We start from the raw sequence: 19,830 nt of genomic DNA, 5'->3' as shown, positions 1-19,830 counted from the left end.
AAGAATATGTTCAAGCAAACAATCCAGAATGTGAGCAAAATTTTAATTATGATGTTATTCCAGCAATGTATATAATAATAAAACAAATTTAATTAATAAAAGAAAGAAATCAGTAACCTGCCGATGGATGTTAGTTACCTCAATGGTGGGAATCCTTTCGCCATGTATCCACCAGATCATCACATTGGACACTTTAAACATATCACAATTTTATTTGTTAATTCCACCTCAACAAAGCTGGGGGGAAAGATAACAACAGAAAAAACTGGTGACCTCCAATGTACCTTCATCTGCCTCCGACTCATTGTGATTGTGAATCCTGCACTGGAATGTGTCACCAGTGTTAGTCACCAGCAACACCGGGACCTGCACTTGGACGAAACAAAACAGATGCTGTGGGCAGTCAGACTGCTGTGCAGACGACCCACTTAAAACAGCAGCAGAAAAGACATGAATGGAGCGAAAAGAGGCAGTGCCACAGTCCTGATATCAACCCCCCCCCCCCCTCCGCCCAACAAGGGATCTGAGCGAAGAAATGGCATCTCTTGGGACCAGGAAACAGGTTTCAGGGGGTATGAGGAGTTAGGACTGGGGAGAAAAAAAGGACACAAAAAAAGGACATTTGCAGCTTGGCGCCCACTAAGTGGGAAGAATGGGCATATTCCTGCACTCTCGCTCCGGGCAAGGGTGACAGGCTTGCCCCCCTCTGCAAAGCTCTGTGACAGAATGAACAAGGACTGACAGGAGGGCAGTGCCTTTTCTGCCCTGCGGTGCCCTGCCCTTCTCAGCAAGACTTGTGGCCGGGGTTGGCCAGTCCAGAGATCCATCCAGGCCCTGCTGGAAGGAGCTGCTCTCTCTTACCTGTCTGGCGGTGGGCAGTGCCGCCGGGAAGGTGTGGCTGGCCCCGGCCCCAGCTGGGCATGGCTCGGTGAGGCCCTGAGTGACAGAGTCAGCCACCTCCTGGTACATGGGAGAGGGTGGCAGAGGGACACGGCCCACCTCACCTCTGCGCCCCTGGCAGAGCTGCTGCAACGTGCGGCTCCTGCTCCCGCTCCGCTCTGCTCACCCGCCCGCCAGGGCTTTGCATCTCATGAACAGGGAAAGAGCTGGCAGCAAGGGAAGGGGGTGGGGAGGCGGAGGGAGGGAGAGGGGCACTCTGACAGATGATGCGCACTGCCACGCCGAGTTGGGGGAGGACTGAAGACTGAAGCAGGATGCCACTGCCTGTGTTGTGTGGCTCTCCCGCTGACAGCTCATCACTGAGGGGCCGGCTGCTCTGGAGAATTCAGGGAGAGGCAGAGAGCAGGGGGGTGGCAGAAGGAGGGGGAGGAGGGAGGAGGGAGGAGATCCCCTGAGTTGCACAGAGGGGAAGGAGGTGAACTCGGGTAACTGGCATGGGGGAGAGAGGAGGCACTGCCTTGGCTCAAAGACGGACCAGGCTGGAAACATCACTTGACTAGGTGGTGTGGGGGGAAAGATGAAGCACCATATTCCTAGCCTGCTGTCAAGGTTGTCTCCATCTCCTTCCATGACCAACTGGCAAGGCCACTCTGCCTTAGAAATTTGGAATAGCTAGACACTTTAGACCAAGCACAGCTCCAACTTTCTCAAAGAGAAGGGAAAAGCTGGCAAGAAAGACTATAATGCATGAAACGTTTGGTGTCACACATCACTCTACACTGCAGGCAAGTCTGAGTGCCCCTCTGCCACCTGCCCAACCTGTGACCAGGAGGTTGCCGTGGCAAGAACAGGAGCAAAAGGGAGCACCCATCCAGAGGGGATGGAGCATGTCACATGACGCTTCTGTCTGTAAAGTTCCATTTGGATGGTCAGGAGCAAAATCTGCTGGGCAGCTTGGGCCAGTGCCTGGAGAAGCTTCTTAGCCTGAGGGCTAACCCGCAGCATCTGATGCTAGAGTCTACCTGACCTGCCACTGACATGGGGCAGGTTCACTGCACAGGCCCCGGAGCTGACAGTCATCAGCTCTATTTACAACCACAGCAGAGGAAGAGGCTGACAGGAAAGAAAATAAACAAACAGTGGAAGCCGGAGAAGGACCAAAGGAAGCTGCAGCTGGGGAACACTCAGCAAGCTCAGCTAATGAGGGGAAGAGAGATCTCAAATAAGGGCCTTCTCCGGAGGGAGGGGACGGGATGCTGCAAATTTCCAGGGACTTGTCCATCCCTGGTGCAAGCTAGTGCTCTTCTTCAGGTCTGTCTCCAGAGTCCTGCCAAGCACTGCCCCAGATGACCCCTCGGGTATGGCGGATGGTCAGCACACTGCCTCTACAGATGGCCACAGTCACCATCTCACTGCTGCGTAAAAACATCACACCAATTCAACAAGATCAGGTCAATTCAGCCAGCCGTCATTGGAGCCTACTGTGTGTTGGGGGGATGCAAAGATGACTAAGACAACCTAGTTCTGTCTCACAGGGTCCAGAAGGGAGACAGATTTAAATAAGTGACTCCAATGCATGGACATAAGTAAGCTCAAGACTCAGTGCCACCTCAACACTGAGGGAGGGGACAGCCACCTGACAAATCACATACGTCCTCCCAGAGGAGGCCTCATCTGACCTGCACTTTGAAGATGACCTGTGGATTTTGACAAGCTTGAGTTCAATGGGGGAGAACTCAAGGCAGAGGAACAGCCTGGGCAAAGGCAGAGTCTAAAGGTGCCTGGTGTGTTTGGAGCAGAAAGTGAAGCGGGATAGGAGGCCACCATGGAGGATGTGATTTAAGGGGCACATTGTGACCAGATAGGAAAAAAAAAAGCTTTAAATAAAAGAGTGTCATTTTCATGATCAGACCTGTGCTTTGAGAAGACACATTTGAGTGATGAGGGACTGGGAGAGAGGGAATCCAATCAAGGTTATGTTGTAAATCCCTAGGCGAGAGGATGAGAACCAAAATGAAACAGTGCACCTGAGAGGAAAGAACAAAGTACAGAGATTTGGGAAGGCTGGATTGGCAGGGCTTGATCTGATGTGAGGGACTAAGGGGGGGTGTTCAGAACAGGAGAGGGTGGGAAGGAGTTGAGAATGGACCTACAATCAGTTTGCTAGGGGACCTCAGTCCTACAACTGCAAGGAACTGAATGCAGCTAAAAAACCCAAATGAGTGAGGAAACAGGTCCTTCCCTAGAGCCTCCAGAAAGGAACGCAGCCCTGTCAACACCTTGGTTTTTATCCCAGTGAGGCCCATGTCAGATTTCCTGGCTACAAGACCATTGGGATATAGTTTGTGATCATTTGTTATGACGACAGCAGAAAATAATATACAGAGGCTGTCCTTGGTTGTAGTTAGGACATTTCTTGCATAATGTAGACGTACAGAAACAGTTGAAGAACCAAAATCAGAAATTAGATAACCTCTGCTTTTGGACATCTGGGTGGCTCAGTTGCTTAAGCATCTGGCTCTTGATTTCTGCTCAGGTCATGGTCTTGTGGTTCATGAGTTTGAGCCCCACATCAGGCTCTGCACTGATAGCTCAGAGCTTGCTTGGGATTCTCTCTCTGTCTCTCAATCTCTCTCTCTCTCTTTCTTTTTTTTTTTTTTTTTTTTTAATTTTTTTTTTAACGTTTATTTATTTTTCAGACAGAGAGAGACACAGCATGAACAGGGGAGGGGCAGAAAGAGAGGGAAACACAGAATCGGAAGCAGGCTCCAGGCTCTGAGCCATCAGCCCAGAGCCTGACGCGGGGCTCGAACCCGCGGACCGCGAGATCGTGACCTGAGCCGAAGTCGGATGCTTAACCGACTGAGCCACCCAGGCGCCCCTCTCTCTCTCTCTTTCTGTCCCTTCCCCCACTTATGCACTCTCGCGTGTGCAAAATAAATAAATAAACTTTAAAACAAAACAAACCTCTGCCTTTCACTGAAGTGTAAGTTCTAAATATCTCCCTTAGAGTATATCACTCTCACACATACACGCACACACACATATGCATGCACGCACACACACATCCCATAAATGAATGTCTGAGCTCAGTCTTAAATGATTTGTTAGCCCCCCTCCCTTTTTCAGGCATATTCTACTTCCAGCAAAAGTGGCTGTGTCTCTCTGATTGATTAGCCATTGTTGAGGAAGGCTTCCTTTGCTCTCTCATATAGTATCACCTGTCATAGGGAACCTAGTCAATGCTTAAGGTTTAAGAGAAGGAAAGGAGGGAGGGGGCCACCTCCTTTGTCAGCAGAAGGGAACCTCTGGCAATGAGAAAGCAGAACCTGACAACCTGAAGAAAAAAAAAAAAAGGAAACAAAAACAGGAAGAAAATCCAAATAACCCAGTCCCAGGGTAGGAAGGAGATTCCAAATAGAAAGAAAATAGAATAGATGAATGGACAGATAGATACAGTTAATTAAAGGAACAAAGAAAGCTGAACCCTACCATATGGACCAATTTATATATCTATCTGTTAGAGTTCAATCCTCTCTATACGTGGGTGCATGTGGGCACAGGCCTGCGTGTGTTCATGTGCAAACACACACATGAGCATCACTCACAGAGATTGAAACTTGCAAGTATCCAAAGGCTATTTACAGAGAATAGAACTTATACCTATCCAGGAATTCAGCTCGGAACTTATTAACTCGGAAGTTATTCTGTAGGAAGTCTGAATGATCCTTCAATTATACCCACTTCTCCCCTATCCCCATTTCCATAGGCAGCAAATGGAAATGGTCAAGAACATGGATTGTGGCAAGCTAAGAACAGGTACTCTGTACACAAATTCCAATTCTGCCACTTACCAGTTTTGTGACCTCAAGCACATCACTTAACCTTTCTGTGATCCAACTTTTCTTTTTTCTGTAAAACAGGGATACCCATAGCACCTGCCTTATAGGGATGTTATGAACATTAATGAGTTTATATGTAAGCAGCCTAGACTACTAATGGATATCCCATCTACCCACTCAGGATCAATGTCCCCCTTGATTCCTCATAACATCCTATACTTACCCGTGCTTATGTGTTTCATTATCTGGTTTCTCATCTGTGTATTCCCATTAGACTATAAACTCCATGAAGGCAGAAACTATATCTTGTTTCACTTTGCTTTCCTCACCTCATCCCATGTGCTCAAAAAATCAAAGATGAAATGGAGCTTTCTTTCTTACCTAAGATTAAATTCCCAGGGTACAGGCATAGGTGTTTCAAATATTTATCAGTGCCCAACTCCTGCAGCCTCTGTGGAGATGTGAGGAAATCTCCACAAGCTTACTGGATGAATAGAAACATGTGATCTAGTCACCACTATGGTACCAATCGACAACCAGTCAACTGCCAGACTTGTGAGTGAGCTCATACTAGATAACCCAGGCAACAGTCAATCCACCAGCTGACTCTGGACACATGAACAACATTAGCAAAGCCAACCCAATCAGGATTGTCCAAATAACCTACATCATTAGGACCTTAATATATGTTTGTTGTTTTAAGCCAAGAAGTTTTAGAATGTTTTGTTACACAGCAAAAGCTCAGATACATCATTGAGTAGCCCAGATTTTGAAGCCCATTCTGGGTACTTCTAGCTCCACTCCCTGAACACCATTTTCATCGTAACTGCCCAACTTTATTTCTGACATTAAAGAGCAAAACTGACATAGGTAAATCAATGAAACCCAGGCTTTATGAGAAAGTCAAGTTGTGTTTGTTTCTTCTGAAACCTTGGACAACCTTTCTTTGTCTCAGGATGGTAAATATTTTTTCAGGGTCGTTAAATTGTTCTTGTATATAACAGGTATGTTCATCTACCCACCTATAATGGCACAATCCACTTATCAAACACAGCTTTGAAAGTTAACTTCGTGCAGGCTATTTTGCCTAAGTGTCTAATTTTCCTACAGGAATTGCTTACTCTTGGAGAGCAAAGAGTCATTCCTTTTTACCCTTCACAGTGCCTCGTGTAGCATTTCAGTGATTTCCAGACCTATACATCATGGCCCAGTTAAATTTATAAAATTCCCAAATGGCAACCACAGGGTCATCAAACTTTTATTTTTCCAAATAAGAACATTAAAAAGAGTTATCTACCATTGCCATAATTTTATACAATAAAGATAAATTTTTAATGTTTATTTTTGAGAGAGAGAGAGACAGAGTGTGAACAGGGGAGAGGCAGAGAGACAGGCAGACACAGAATCTGAAGCAGGCTCCAGGCTCTGAGCTGTCAGCACAGAGCCTGATGTGGGGCTCAAACTCACAAACTGTGAGATCATGACCTGATCTGAAGTCGGATGCTTAACCAATTGAGCCACCCAAGCACCTTAAAATAAAGATAATTTTGGGGCGCCTGGGTGGCGCAGTCGGTTAAGCGTCCGACTTCAGCCAGGTCACGATCTCACGGTCCGTGAGTTCGAGCCCCGCGTCAGGCTCTGGGCTGATGGCTCAGAGCCTGGAGCCTGTTTCCGATTCTGTGTCTCCCTCTCTCTCTGTCCCTCCCCCGTTCATGCTCTGTCTCTCTCTGTCCCAAAAATAAATAAAAAAAAAAATAAATAAAATAAAATAAAATAAAGATAATTTTGATGCCAAAAACATACAAAGGACATAATCTCAGAATAAAGGATAATTCCTCCCATGAAAGCACAGCTAGCAACCCTGCACCCACATTTAGGTACATAAAATTAATATAAATATTTAAACACGTACACATTCATATGCACATGTATGTGTGCATATGTGTACATACGTGTGTGTGTGCGCGCACACACACACACACACACACACACACACACACTGCATTGTGTTATTTTTTTCTTCCATTTTTCTGTGACCAGTGATGACTTTATCTTTGGCACCAATAGATGAACTTGATTTGGGAACCACTGGCCTACAACATTGCATGTACAAAACAATTACTTGGTGGAACAGCTAGGGGATATCTTAGCATTCACAACTTCTGCTAAAGAGGTTAGTCTTTCTTCAGACCGACCTGGAAGCTGACACTAGAGCAAGTACTGACCTCCCACCACTGCAGCAGATATAAGTGAGATAAATTTTCAGCACCATGAAAATGGACGTATTGTAACAAAAAGCTGCCAACTCACATTTTCCCAGAACACTTTGAGGGAAAACAATCTTCTTCCATTTCAGCACACTCAGAATTGTGCAGCTAATGGAGCTCAGGAATCCTACTGAGGGGACTCTGCAAACCAATTCTGAATTTTGAGAAACTGCACACTGCCTACAGTCACTCTTAAACAGGCATTTAAGAAAGCATCGCCTCTGACACTAGTATCTAACATGAATGGCCCAGTACACAGAACTGGTCAACGGACACTGCAGAAGCAAATGAAAGAATAAGAGAGTTCCTGCCTGAACTGAAGAGACATTTCCCAGTCTACGTCGAGTCTTTAGATATGAGAGATGGGACATAAATAGCAGAACACACTACAGTCCAATGTACATGTGCGCAAGCTTAAGATAAGTGTTTAGTAAACTGCTTGTATATATCCTGTGTCTCATAGATGTGGAATTTCAAAACTTCCATAGAATCAAGCACCTACATCTACCCACTTAAGAGCATCTATATAAATATATGGTGCTCAATATAAAATTTGATGAAAAGATGAATGAACAAATGAACTTCTACAAGAGAGACGATTTATTTATTAACTTAAGCAACATATGTTTATTTAATGCCTCTTATGGGCCAGGCACTGTGCTAAGGCTACCTACCATTGCTAGGAATACTCCCATGAACAAAACAATCTTGGTTTTTTGTCTAGCTTTCATTCTCTCTACTCTGCTTCTTGTCCCTTCGTCAAAGTCCATCTAATTTAAGAATCCACCAGCTAGTCCTGAAGATAGCTCATAGACATCCCAAGGCCATTCTCAACGATGACCTAAGAAGCCCATCTTTTGTTTTTCAACCACTGTTGGCTCCAAATCTAGTCTGTTATTCTAAGCCCTTAGGTCTGAATTGACTGCTAGAGTTTGAATCTCTTCACTTGCCCTGGTGGATCTCAAACCTGGCTCACTTCCCTTGAGGTTTTCAATCCTTCTGCCGTAGGTAGGAATCTTCACGCAATTTCCAGCCCATTAGGGGGCAGCCACTGAAGACAGCTCCTTCCTAACAAGAAAGAAGCTCTGACCCTTCTATGAGTCATTCCCTTATTCTTAAGTAATCCTTCTCTTGTCTTGAAAAAGAGCAACCCTTCAGCTATTGTTAAAAATAGATATCTGAACCAGGCTGAACTCCAGCTGACAACTGTAATCAAAATTCTGATACCCAGAGAGGGCAGACCATGTATGAAGAACCCTTATAAAATACTACCTTAACAAGGCTTATTCCTTGTTGAAAGATGGAAATAAAATACTACATTTTCTCAATTCTAAGACACATTTTTTTCTCACATTTTAACATTTCTGTGGCCAAGATGTTTTACAATCAGCATATACTTATAATGTGGTAAGGTTGGTGACCCCGATCCGCATCAATGCCCCTCAAAAAATAACGCTGTATTAAAAACATAACTCATCTTTCATTTGATGGAATCTTGTAATTGGGAAAATGTAGTGGGCCACAACTCTTCATTGCCAAAGGCCAGGCGAGTGCTTATTAAAATGATTCAAATTGAAGTAGAAGAAAAGAAAGGCCATGAGAAAGGGTAGGATTTCCAAAATCTTTAATGCATTAATAATGTCTCCAATTCAGGGAACCAGAGGCAATACTAGGAAGGAGGACACAAATAATCACTTTCCTCACTTGACAGTTACTAGAATGGCTGATGATCATGTAAAGTGAAGGATTTTGAGTTCCTCTGTTTCTCCCTTCCCCTGCTACCCTCTGCTAGAATGGTGAACAATATAAAATCAGGGAGAAGGAAGAAGCCAAAGCCATGAAAATTCAACAAACTAGTTGACAGCCTTTGATAAGGAGCTGACACCATCTGGGTCATTGTATGGTTTATTTCTTCGTTTAGATTTTTGTTTTATTGTATTCATCATAGGACTTAAGAGGGCAGGTTCTGGAACCATAAGACTTAAGAGGGCAGGTTCTGGAACCAAACTGTCTAGGTTTGAATCCTGACTCCACCACTTAAAAGCTGTGTGACTTTAGGCAAATGATTCAATCCTGCTGTGCCTCAGTTTTCATATCTGTAAAACAGGGATCATAAATAAGTTGATACCTGTACACTTACAGAAATGTCTGCCACATAGAAGCACTCAGTAAGGTCATTTATTATTAATACTTGAAATTTCCTTGAAGAAAAATAATCCCTTCTCTCTGGAAAGCCAAAAAAGAATTCCATAAAGCCCTAGAAGAAACTTACATCTTTCCCTGATGCAGAATTATTTCCCCTCTAAGATTAAAGTCACATAAACCTTTCCCCAGGACTTTTCCTTTTTGTGGATGAAAAAACAACATCAGCAATCTTATCTAGGTGAAGGTGAATTTGCTGCCGAGCAAAACCCTCTTTCAAGTGTTGAAAATTTCACCAGTCCTGAATAAGAAAAGGGTAGAGTGGTCCCAGCTGGAGTCAGATGCTTATCATGATTTTGTTTGACTCTGAAATAAGTCTTACCTCATAAACACAGAATTTCCTGAGGAGACTGGAACAAGAGGAATTAGCAACTGTGTGCACACATCTCTGTAATGAACGCGTAGTTCCATATGTCACCACGTCCATGTAAGTGCTCAGAGACTTACTGTATGTCTGCAAAAAAAAAAAAAAAAAAAAAGCACCCAGAGAAACATCAAGTATTTATTTGGGTTAGACTGTTTTTTATAATCCTGCAAAAAGTTACACACAGAAGATGGGTTATTGCATACAGGGAGCTAGGACTCAGGCATCCTGATTCATCCTCTCATATTAAAGGCAGCCTCTCCTTTGTTGCAAATGACATATCAGATAAAGAGTATCTAAAATATATTTTAAAAATGTATACAACTCAACACCCCCAAAACAAATAACCCGATTAAAAGTGGGCACAAGATGGGGCGCCTGGGTGGCTCAGTCGGTTAAGCGTCCAACTCTAGGTTTTGGCTCAAGTCATAATCTCACAGTTTGTGGGATTGAGCCCCGAGTCAGGCTCTGCGCTGACTGATAGAATGGAGCCAGCTTGGGATTCTCTCTCTCTGCCCCTTCCCCCACTCTCCCTATCCATCTCTCTCTCTCTCTCGTTCTCAAAATAAATAAGGATTAACACAAATGGGGACAAGACATGAACACACGTTTCTCCAAAGACATAAAGATGGCCAACAGATACATGAAAAGATTCTCAATATCACTCATCATCAGGGAAATATAAATCAAAACTATAATGAGATATCACCTCACACCTGTGAAAATGGCTAAAACCAAAAACACAAAAAAACACAAATATTGGCAAGGTTGTGGAGAAAAAAGAACTCTCATGCACTATTGGTGGGAATGCAAACTGGTGCAGCTACTGTGGAAGTCAGTACGGAGGATCCTCAAAAAATTAAGAAAAGAGGGGCGCCTGGGTGGCTCAGTCGGTTAAGCAGCCGACTTCGGCTCAGGTCATGATCTCGCGGTCCGTGAGTTCGAGCCCCGCATCGGGCTCTGTGCTGACAGCTCAGAGCCTGGAGCCTGTTTCAGATTCTGTGTCTCCCTCTCTCTGACCCTCCCCCGTTCATGCTCTGTCTCTCTCTGTCTCAAAAATAAATAAACGTTAAAAAAAATTAAAAAAAAAAAATTAAGAATTAAGAACTACCCTATGATCCAGTAATCACACTACTAGGTATGTATATGAAGATTACAAAAATATCCCATGTTTATTGCAGTTTTTTTAATAATACCAAAATTATGGAAGTAGCCCAGGTACTGAATGATAGATGAATGGATAAAGAAGATGTGGTATATATACGATGGGAATATTGTTCAGCCATGAAAAATGAAATCTTACCATTTGCAACAACATGGATGGATCCAGAGAGTACAATGCTAGGGGGATTAAGTTAGTCAGAGAAAGACAGATACCACTCATATGTGGAATTTAAGAAACAAAATAAATAAACAAAGGAAAAAAAGAGAGAGAGACAAACCAAGAAACAGACTGTTAACTATAGAGAACAAACTGTGGTCACTAGAGGGGAGGAGGGTGGGGGGATGGGTGAAATAGGTGATGAGGACAAGAGAACACGTACCGTGATGAGCACTGAGTAATGTCGAGAATTGTTGAATCACCGTAGTGTACATCTGGCACTAATACAATGTTGTATGTTAACTATATTGGAATTGAAAGTAAAAAGTCAATTTAAAAAAAGCACCTTCTCCTCCTGCTGCACTTCCATCATCCTGAGCTCCTCCACCTCTGGGGCAGAGGGTTTTTCGTATCATGACAGAGACAGGCCCTCATTCATTTCATCTATTTCATCTGATGTAAAAGATATTGAAAGGGGAGCTATGGCTGAGTGGGTGTTTTTTTTTTTTAATATTTATGTATTTATTGGGGGGTGGGGGTAGGGGAAGAGAGAGAGGAAGAGAGAGAATCCCAAGCAGGTTCTGTGCTGTCAGCTTAGAACCTGATGCGGGGCTTGATCCCACCACCATGAGATCATGACCTGAGTCAAAATCAAGAGTGCGACGCTTAATGAGCTGAGCCACACAGGCGCCCCTGCTGAGTGGGTGTTTCTGTCTGCAAAGCCTGGTATGGGAAACACCAGAGGAGTTCGCTGGGTGTGTGGGGGTAGAGGAGTGGAGGGAGGATGGGGGCTTCTGCAGACAGACAACTTCTCCAGACACCTCCCAGGGAACAAAGATTAGCTTGGACACCCAGCCCTCAATGGCAGGAGGACAAAGGAAGCAGGCCTGAGAACTTCCCTAACCTCAGCCTCTGGAAACTGACGCTTGCCACAGGGAACGTAGAAAATATTTTACAAAAGAGGCTAGACGCACGCCATATGGCTGTGTCCGGAAAACTCCCATACACATCCTTGTTGGAGGCTCTTCTCCCTGTGCAGTGGCTCCCAAAAGTCAGCTTCATTGCCGTGGGGACTTAAGGAATCCGAAGGGACTCCAGGAACCACGGGGATTGCAATGAGGATGCAGGGAAGAAAAGTCTCCTGAGTGGGCTGCAACACGCTTCAGACTTGGGGACTTCCCGGCAGAACGGATATCTCTATTCCAGGAGCCAGGGGTCTGAAATCTAGAGAAAGGGATCCCTCGGGGACCATAATGAATGCTGTGCTCCGGCAGTGCCGGCATGGTTCAGCTGTTTGATTAATGCCACACGAGAAGGCAAATTTAATAGAGAGCAAACCCTTCTAGGGTGCCTGCACTGCATAAGATCCTGCACCTCACACCCAGTGAAGAGGACCACAGAGGGATTTGCGAGACTCCTTCCGGAGCTCTGGGCCGAGGGCAGAAGTGTGTAAAGAGTGTGCCTCTGTCTCAGCTTCTGAGTCCTGAATGCATAACAATGTGCCCTGAGAGCCAGCCAAGGGGAGAAGGGTTTCCATCTGCTCCTTCCCCATTCTCTGCTCCAGCGAAGGGGAGGGGGTGTCCTTCAGCTGTTAGGCCGGTCCTGTATGGCTATTGGCTGACACATTTTCAAAGCCACTCTCAAAGGCTTTGATTAGCCGGCTGTTGCTGGGCAGCAGCTGAAGCCATTTGCCCTGGAAAATGGAAGGAAGCAGGTGTAACCACTCACCCCAACCTGACCCCCCAAAACACACCCCCTCCCACCCCGCATACACTTTACAACCGACTGGGTTACTTTGTCCCTATACATTTTAATGAGTGCACCCCCTTAGCATCCCTTCCCTAAAATGTAACCAAGGGCAACACTGTTCTTGACTTCTCTCTCAAGAGAAAGGAAGTGCCAGGGGTGCCTGGGTAGCTCAGTCCGTTAAGCATTCGACTCTTCATTTCAGCTCAGGTCATGATCTCACAGTTCGTGAGATTGAGCCCCGTGTTGGGCTTTGCACTGACCATGGAGCCTGCTTGGGATTCTTTCTCTCCCTCTCTTGCTGCCCCTCCCCCACTCGCGTTGTCTCTGTCTCTCTCTCTCTCAAAATAAATGAATAAACTTAAAAAAAAAAAAAAAAAAAAAAAGGAAGTACCAGCCCAGGGTGATACCTGGGTGAGGCTCCAGGTTCTCCTCAGGCTGACTCTGGCTACAGAGGGTTCAGGACAGCTCTCCCATGGTCTGATTTCCATAGCCTTCAGGAATAGCAGAGTGACTGGAAGCCATAGGCATACTGGGAAGACCGAATACTTTTTTATTACATTCTCATTTTATTAAGTACACCCCTCCCCACCAAAACAACACTATACTTAAGAATTAATGCAATCTCAGGGCGCCTGGGTGGCTCAGTCGGTTAAGTGGCCGACTTCGGCTCAGGTCATGATCTCGCGGTCTGTGAGTTCGAGCCCTGCGTCGGGCTCTGTGCTGACAGCCCAGAGCCTGGAGCCTGTTTCAGATTCTGTGTCTCCCTCTCTCTGACCCTTCCCCGTTCATGCTCTGTCTCAAAAAATAAATAAACGTTAAAAAAAATTTAAAAAAAAGAATGCAATCTCTAATTTTTATTCACTAAATGAGATTTTGTACTTGAAAGTGCTTTGAATTTAAAATTTAATATCTGAAAGGACTCTTGCGCAATCCTCTAATCTGATCACCTTAACAATCCAGTAGGCTAAATACCTTTGGGGAAATTGAGACACCAGAAGAAAACCAAATTACCTAAGGATTTATAATAGTAATATAGAAGAACTGGCTTCATATTCAAGTTTTCCTAATCCCAGCTGAATAGCCTCTCCTACCATCCCAATTTTAATAAATAAATTGCATATATTGTGAATCATTATTGAAAAACTGTCATATATGTTTACCCAACATGCTTGTTGTGCTTTCTTGCAAGCCCGTTAAATGGGTCCCACATGACTTTTAGCCTGCTTCTTCCTCTACCTGCAGCTCTATCTCAAGTGAGGCAAAGAAGTGAAATTGGTGGCAGAATAAGAGTGGGAGTTCAAGCTGATGGACAACAGACAGCATCGCTGAGCAGGACTGTGACGCAACAGCAGCATTTCAGGAAACTTTATCTGGTAGCAAAGTACTAGCCTCAGAAGAAGAGGCAGATGGGAGTTATCACTTCTCTTGGACCATATCCATGCCCGATCTTCCTTGGGGACAAATGGAACTTTCTGCCCCTCAAAGTGTACCATGCCCCTCAAAGTACCTTCAGTGCTTGCATCACAGGGAGCTGCTGCTCCTGGGATGAGCTAAGATTACAGAGATGACCCCAAGATTAGTCTTTAGATGCATCCATCATATCTGGCAGCCTAGAAGACTGAATGCTACTTACAAAGGATTTCAATTTCCAGCTGGTGATGGTGCAGAGCCTGGATCAAACTGGAAAGCAGGTTCTTCTGTCTAAATAGGCAGAGGCAAGGGGTGCCTGGGTGGTCCCAGGGGTTAAGCGTCTGACTCTTGATCTCAGCTCAGATCATGATCTCACATAAGACTGAGCCCAGCGTCAGGCTTCAGGCTGGGTGTGGAGCCTGCTCAAGATTCTCTTTCTCCCTCTTCCTCTGCCCCTCTCCTGCTCATGCTCTTGGGCTCTCTCTCCCTCTCTCAAAAATAAAAACTATTTTAAATAAATAAATAGGTAGAGGCAAAAGTTCCAATCAGTCTTTGAGCTGAAATCCTTGAGGGGTTACGTGTGCTCTGATCTTTCCTCCCACTGACTCTTGGTTTTAAAGGACTTGCCTTGTATCTCACATACTCATTAACAAAGGACTCAACCAGCTAACTTGGGAGAGGGGTAAAGGTCTTAAGTAAAATACCAACATTATCTATGATGTTCTAAATAAGCACATATTACATTTTTCTGTGACTTCCTAAAGAAATCCAATTCTTTAACTTTGCTATCTGACCCCTAAGTGATAATAATGATGGGAATTTTAGACCAGGTCAAAGGCACAGGTCACCAGGGGATGACCCAATACTTCCAGAGACATAAAAACTTTTGTCATGACTGACACCAAACAGATGCCCATCTAACGTACTTCTATCACAGTTATCTAACTGCAGGTACGTGGCTCAGTAAGTCACCTCTAAATGGGAGTGCAGTGGGTCATTGGAAAGTGTAGGCAAATGACAAAAGGGCAGGAACAAACTTGACTGTTTGCAGCCAGCGGTTTCATGTGCTCATCCACTCATTCACTGGAGGGCCTGTTTTGTGCCCTGCACTCTGCAATGTTGAATGAGATAGAGGGGTTCCGAATGGTCCAGACTGAACATACAATTCCAAGTCAGAGCCCTGACATAAATTTTGCAAAGATTCCACCTCTAAGCTTCCACCTCTCCAAACTCCCAGCGCCTCTGCTCTGAAGAGGAAGGATCACTTTCTCCTGCAACCCAAATTTCTGGGACAGATGCCTACGTGGTAGCAAAAGCTATGACCCAGAACTGTTCCCTGGGGACTGGGGAAGTGGTGGCATCTGATGTGAATGGCAAACTTCTCTGGTCTCACAAATCCTACCTACCACCCACAGCCCAATCCTGAACAACCTAAAGAGAGAGCAAATTGAACTTGTCCAGGGGTGGTCTAAAGGTCAATTCAACATAGAATTCAGCTAAGAAAAATACCACCCTTTTGTCTTGTGTCTTCAGCTCACCACGACTTTGTTTTCTCCTAAGCCGTGCTCACAGCATCCTCCTGTCTTTTCCCTCTGTTCTAAAGTAGAAATGCAGAACCAATATCAACTATAACCTGATTATCTGCAAGAATTGGGCCAGCACAGGGTCATGGATAATAACCACAGACAATTCTGAGAAATCATTTAAATTTGCCTTTGGCCTACATTTGTTTATATGTGTGCATTTCCAAATAGATTTACCTTCCTAATTGGGTTTTGTTTGCATTCCCTCGGCACACACTGACTAGGATGTCAGGGAGGGGACAGGGGGTGGGCTGAGTGTTGAGAAAAGCTGGGTTGAGATAAAAATTTGTAGGAGTGAAACTTCTAGTTGCATCGTTCACTTAACAAATATTTATTGAACAGCAACAAATGGCATAGCACGGCACTTGGTTTTACAGGAGATGCACAGTAGGGATGAGATACAGTCTCTGCCCTAAAGAAGTTTTCCATCTTGTCAAAGGGAGTACATGAAGACTTTACATTTATACAGTTGAGATTTAACTATAGCCTTAAATGTGAGCCGAAATAGCGCTGTTTTTAACTCAAACATCCGCTTTTGATCTAATGGGACTCAGATAAATAGCGATTCCTCCAGTTCCCATACTTCAGGTTTCTGTGTTTCTCTGCTTGTATAAAATGCAAGTTTCTCAGCTTATATAAAACAGCACAGGAATCATTTCCCAGAGTACGCGAGCGTTGGCGATAATGGGTTGGAGGGGTTTCCCCTTGAGACTCCATGTCTGAATTTACTGACGAGTTAATCACTGAGGAAGCAAATACTCAATGTTTTACATTGTCCTCAGTTCAACAATTTCCAGGCAAGCCCCACCACCCCTTTCTCTTTGGTGTATATTCCCATGCCTAGAATCTGCTACACTCCCCCTCAAAAGGCAGAAGCTCTCCCCAGTTCAGTTGTCCACTGAAAACATGCCAATTTTGGAAAAGCAAGTAAGGGGCAAGGGCTGTCTTGTCTTGGACCTGTATGGAAAGTGGGACAAAAGTGTAGCACTACACCTCACCCAGATTCTCCCCACTAAAACCGGTTCCTTCCCACTTTCTCTGTCATTTCCGCTACACCAAAAGGAATTAGTGATGTGGATTATGTGTGTGTCTCTCGTTGGACTAGGGAATCCCAGATCTACTCTTACTACCCCCATTTCCAGGAGACCACCTCAGACTCAAGACATCCTTGGTAGACTGCTGGGAGGAAAAAGTGGCCTCAGGCTAGGAATGAGTGATGAATTTACAAAAGGCACCGCCAGCCAGATTACCAAAGGCCAACATTATCAGCACCATCATCAGAGGCACTCATGCCACACATGACCATTTATGTACATGCAAGCCAGGTGCAAACATGAGCCCTGGCCCCCTGACTGCAAGTGACCTATGAAATCAATTTCAGACATCAAATGACACTTTTTTACGCACAGTGAAGGGAACTGTTGTTATGTGAAATGACATACGTCAAATATATTCTTATTTTGTATCATAGTTTTTAAAAAATGCTGTACAGTATACAGCATTAATATAGGTGAGCATGAAGCAAAGAGCCTTAGGAACAATCCTATAATATTTACTGAATCAATGCTAAAGTAAGAGTAAATATTTGTACATGTACAAGGAAATGACAACCTAAATTAAAGGATACGGAATGTGGAGGGTGAAGTTCCTTTTAAAACAAGGCTGTGTATAGAACTGTTGACCCTTCCCAATTCTTGGAAGGCATTCAAGTTCCCAGAAATGCCTCTCATTCCCCTGACTCAGCAAGGAAAAAGGAGCCATCTATTTTAATAGCTTCTTCTGTAACTGAAGGGGTTTAGGAACAAGTCAGGGAGAGACGGTGCGATTCATGCCTCAGAATCCCCAATAAACTTTTTAGAAATACACTCTGTAAATCAGGATAGCAATTTGGCTCTCCTGTTCAGCTGGTGCTAATCATGCCACCTGCTAAAGTTGAGCCACAGAGGAGAAATTTGAAGACCAAGATAGAGCAGGTAACTAACCACCTAAGTAGGAAGACCTGATGTTCCCAGAATGCCTTCCCTACTCTTAAAATTAGTATGAGAGTATGTTATTTTACATGAAAATCTTGGGGCACCTGGGTGGCTCAGTCGGTTAAGCATCTGACTCCTGATTTCAGCTCAGGTCATGATCTCACAGTTTGTGAGACTGAGCCCAACATCAGGCTCTGCACTCTCAGTGCAGAGCCTTTTTGGGACTCTCTCTATTCCTCTCTCTCTCTCTCTCTCTCTCTCTCTGCCCCTGCTTGCACTCTATTTCTCAAAATAAATACATAAACTTTTTTTTAATCCAAATTCCCCTGAAGAAGTAACACTTTCAACTGTCAGTCATTTACATTTCAGTGTAAATTTGTTTCAGATCATTTTCTAAAACACGGTATTGAATGGAACTAGAAAAGATTGTGAAGACCCCCCACACACATGCCTTGGAGGATACTACTATTATAAAAGGGGCACCGAGGAAGACAGCTGGAGAGGCAATGACAGCCTTTCGACTCTGCCTTACTCAGAGCTGGCCCAGCTGAGGAACATGGCCTCCTGCCCACTAAGAACACTGGAACAACTGTGAACATTGGCCATTTGAGCTTGGCTTTAAACCTAGAAGTCCAGCTTTCTAAGAACATTGGCTTTGAACCTAGAAGTCCAAATCCAAATATAAAGCAGGGTAGGGTGTGCCCAGAAGCATCAAAAATTTGATTTTAGTATTTGTGAAACCATCTTTATTCTTTTTCCTATTCCTACCCCCACCTGCCATCAAGAGAATCATTCCAATAACCCCCTAACTTGGGAACAGATGATCTCCATGCTGTGGCCAGAAAAAGTTCAAGGGGCATAGGCATCTAAGACAGCTGTGTGGTCATCATCATCAATAAATAGCAAGTATTAGATACTTTCTATATGTCAGCATGGTGCTAAATTTTTTCTGTGGATCATTTCTTTTGCTCATCACAACAACCCATGAGATAAGGTTATCATTGTGCAATAATAACACCGAGACTTAGAGAGGCTAAGCCAAGGTTACATGGCTTGTAAGTAGTGCAGCTGAAAGTTAACCAAGGCAGTCTAACTCCAAACTCATAACCAATAGATTAAGCAGCAGCAACTCTTGGGAAGAAGTGCTAGTTGTTGAATAGTCAACCAGAAAAGTCAGCTTCCTTCTGTGTGTCTTCCACTCAGACCTCATGTCTTCACAATATGACCTGATAAAAGAATTTCTGCTCACTGTACCTCCCAGGTCATAGTGGGGAGGAAACCCTGGCCTGGGCCCTATGGTGTCCTTCAAGGAAGATGCATGAAGGAGAGACAGGACCTGGCTTACAGCCACTGTCAGCCCTGTGCTGAAAAAGCAGCCCTCTCTATGGAGGCGTGCCTGGGCTCCCCCACCCCTGAGGTGAAATAATGGCTCAGACAAGGGGTTTGAAGGCATCAATGGACTGACAGCATAATACCCATGACTTTCACAGCATGTGTCTTTCAGCTGCAGAAATAAGGGCAGGATAATTTTAGCTCTGCGTGTCTTAACACAGCTCCACCTCTCCTGCCACCAGGCTGGCTCCAGACAGGGGCCCATTGTGTCCTTCAGCACTGAAGCTCCCAGACCCTGCTAAGAACTACTGACTGCAAAGTCTGGGGAGTAAGTTTGGGCCTCAGTGGGCAACAGGGCTCTGGGCTACCACAGCTCTCGCCCCAGGCTCCAGAGCTGTGCGTCAGCAGGAAACCACTTCCTCTCTGACCACAGGCCTGAGGTGGTGACCTCTGAATATCCAAGGAGACACCGCTGCCCCAACATCTGCTCACTGACACACAGCTCCCCTCAGCAGCTCTACACAGGCAGAGGACAGGGAAAGGAAAGGATCGCCTGTGCTGAATGCTGGACAGCCGACATCCTCTGACCTAGAAAGAGTGACCTGACTGAAGTGCCTTTTCTCATTGTCCACATACCTTCTTCTCCTGATTTCTTTCTTTGGTTGTAGTGGCTCTTCCTTTTCCTGATTTTCCTCCTACTTCTTCAGCTATGGTTTTATGTATGTGTAGGGTTGTGTGTGTGTGTGTGTGTGTGTGTGTGTGTGTGTGTGTGTGTTTATCCTACATAGGAGATTGTATACCTCTCTTGTGAAATCCCCATTTTATGGGTCTTATTTCTTAGTGGGGAAAACCTAGGGTCTCATCATCTACACTCTGGCCAATTTTGC

At 44.7% G+C, this 19,830-nt stretch overlaps 1 protein-coding gene across 5 annotated transcripts in view; it reads right to left on the bottom strand.

Annotated features, from left to right (window-relative positions):
- RGS8 (regulator of G protein signaling 8) overlaps positions 1-19,830 on the bottom strand; it is a 134,295-nt gene that overhangs the window by 42,730 nt on the left and 71,735 nt on the right. The window contains exon 1 of one of the 5 annotated variants that reach the window (XM_060643766.3): positions 9,534-9,661. The exons of 2 other annotated variants lie outside the window; for them this stretch is intronic. In XM_060643766.3, coding sequence (XP_060499749.2) covers positions 9,534-9,638 — 105 coding nt within the window. In that variant the 5' untranslated portion in view covers positions 9,639-9,661. Of the gene's footprint in view, positions 1-861; positions 1,246-9,533; positions 9,662-19,830 lie in introns of those variants that run through there. 2 more of the 5 variants (XM_060643767.3, XM_060643770.3) reach the window with 2 other exon arrangements.

Source organism: Panthera onca, chromosome F1, assembly GCF_046562875.1.
Source record: "Panthera onca isolate mPanOnc1 chromosome F1, mPanOnc1 haplotype 2, whole genome shotgun sequence".
Taxonomy (NCBI): domain Eukaryota; kingdom Metazoa; phylum Chordata; class Mammalia; order Carnivora; family Felidae; genus Panthera; species Panthera onca.
This window is presented reverse-complemented; position numbering and strand designations above follow the sequence as displayed.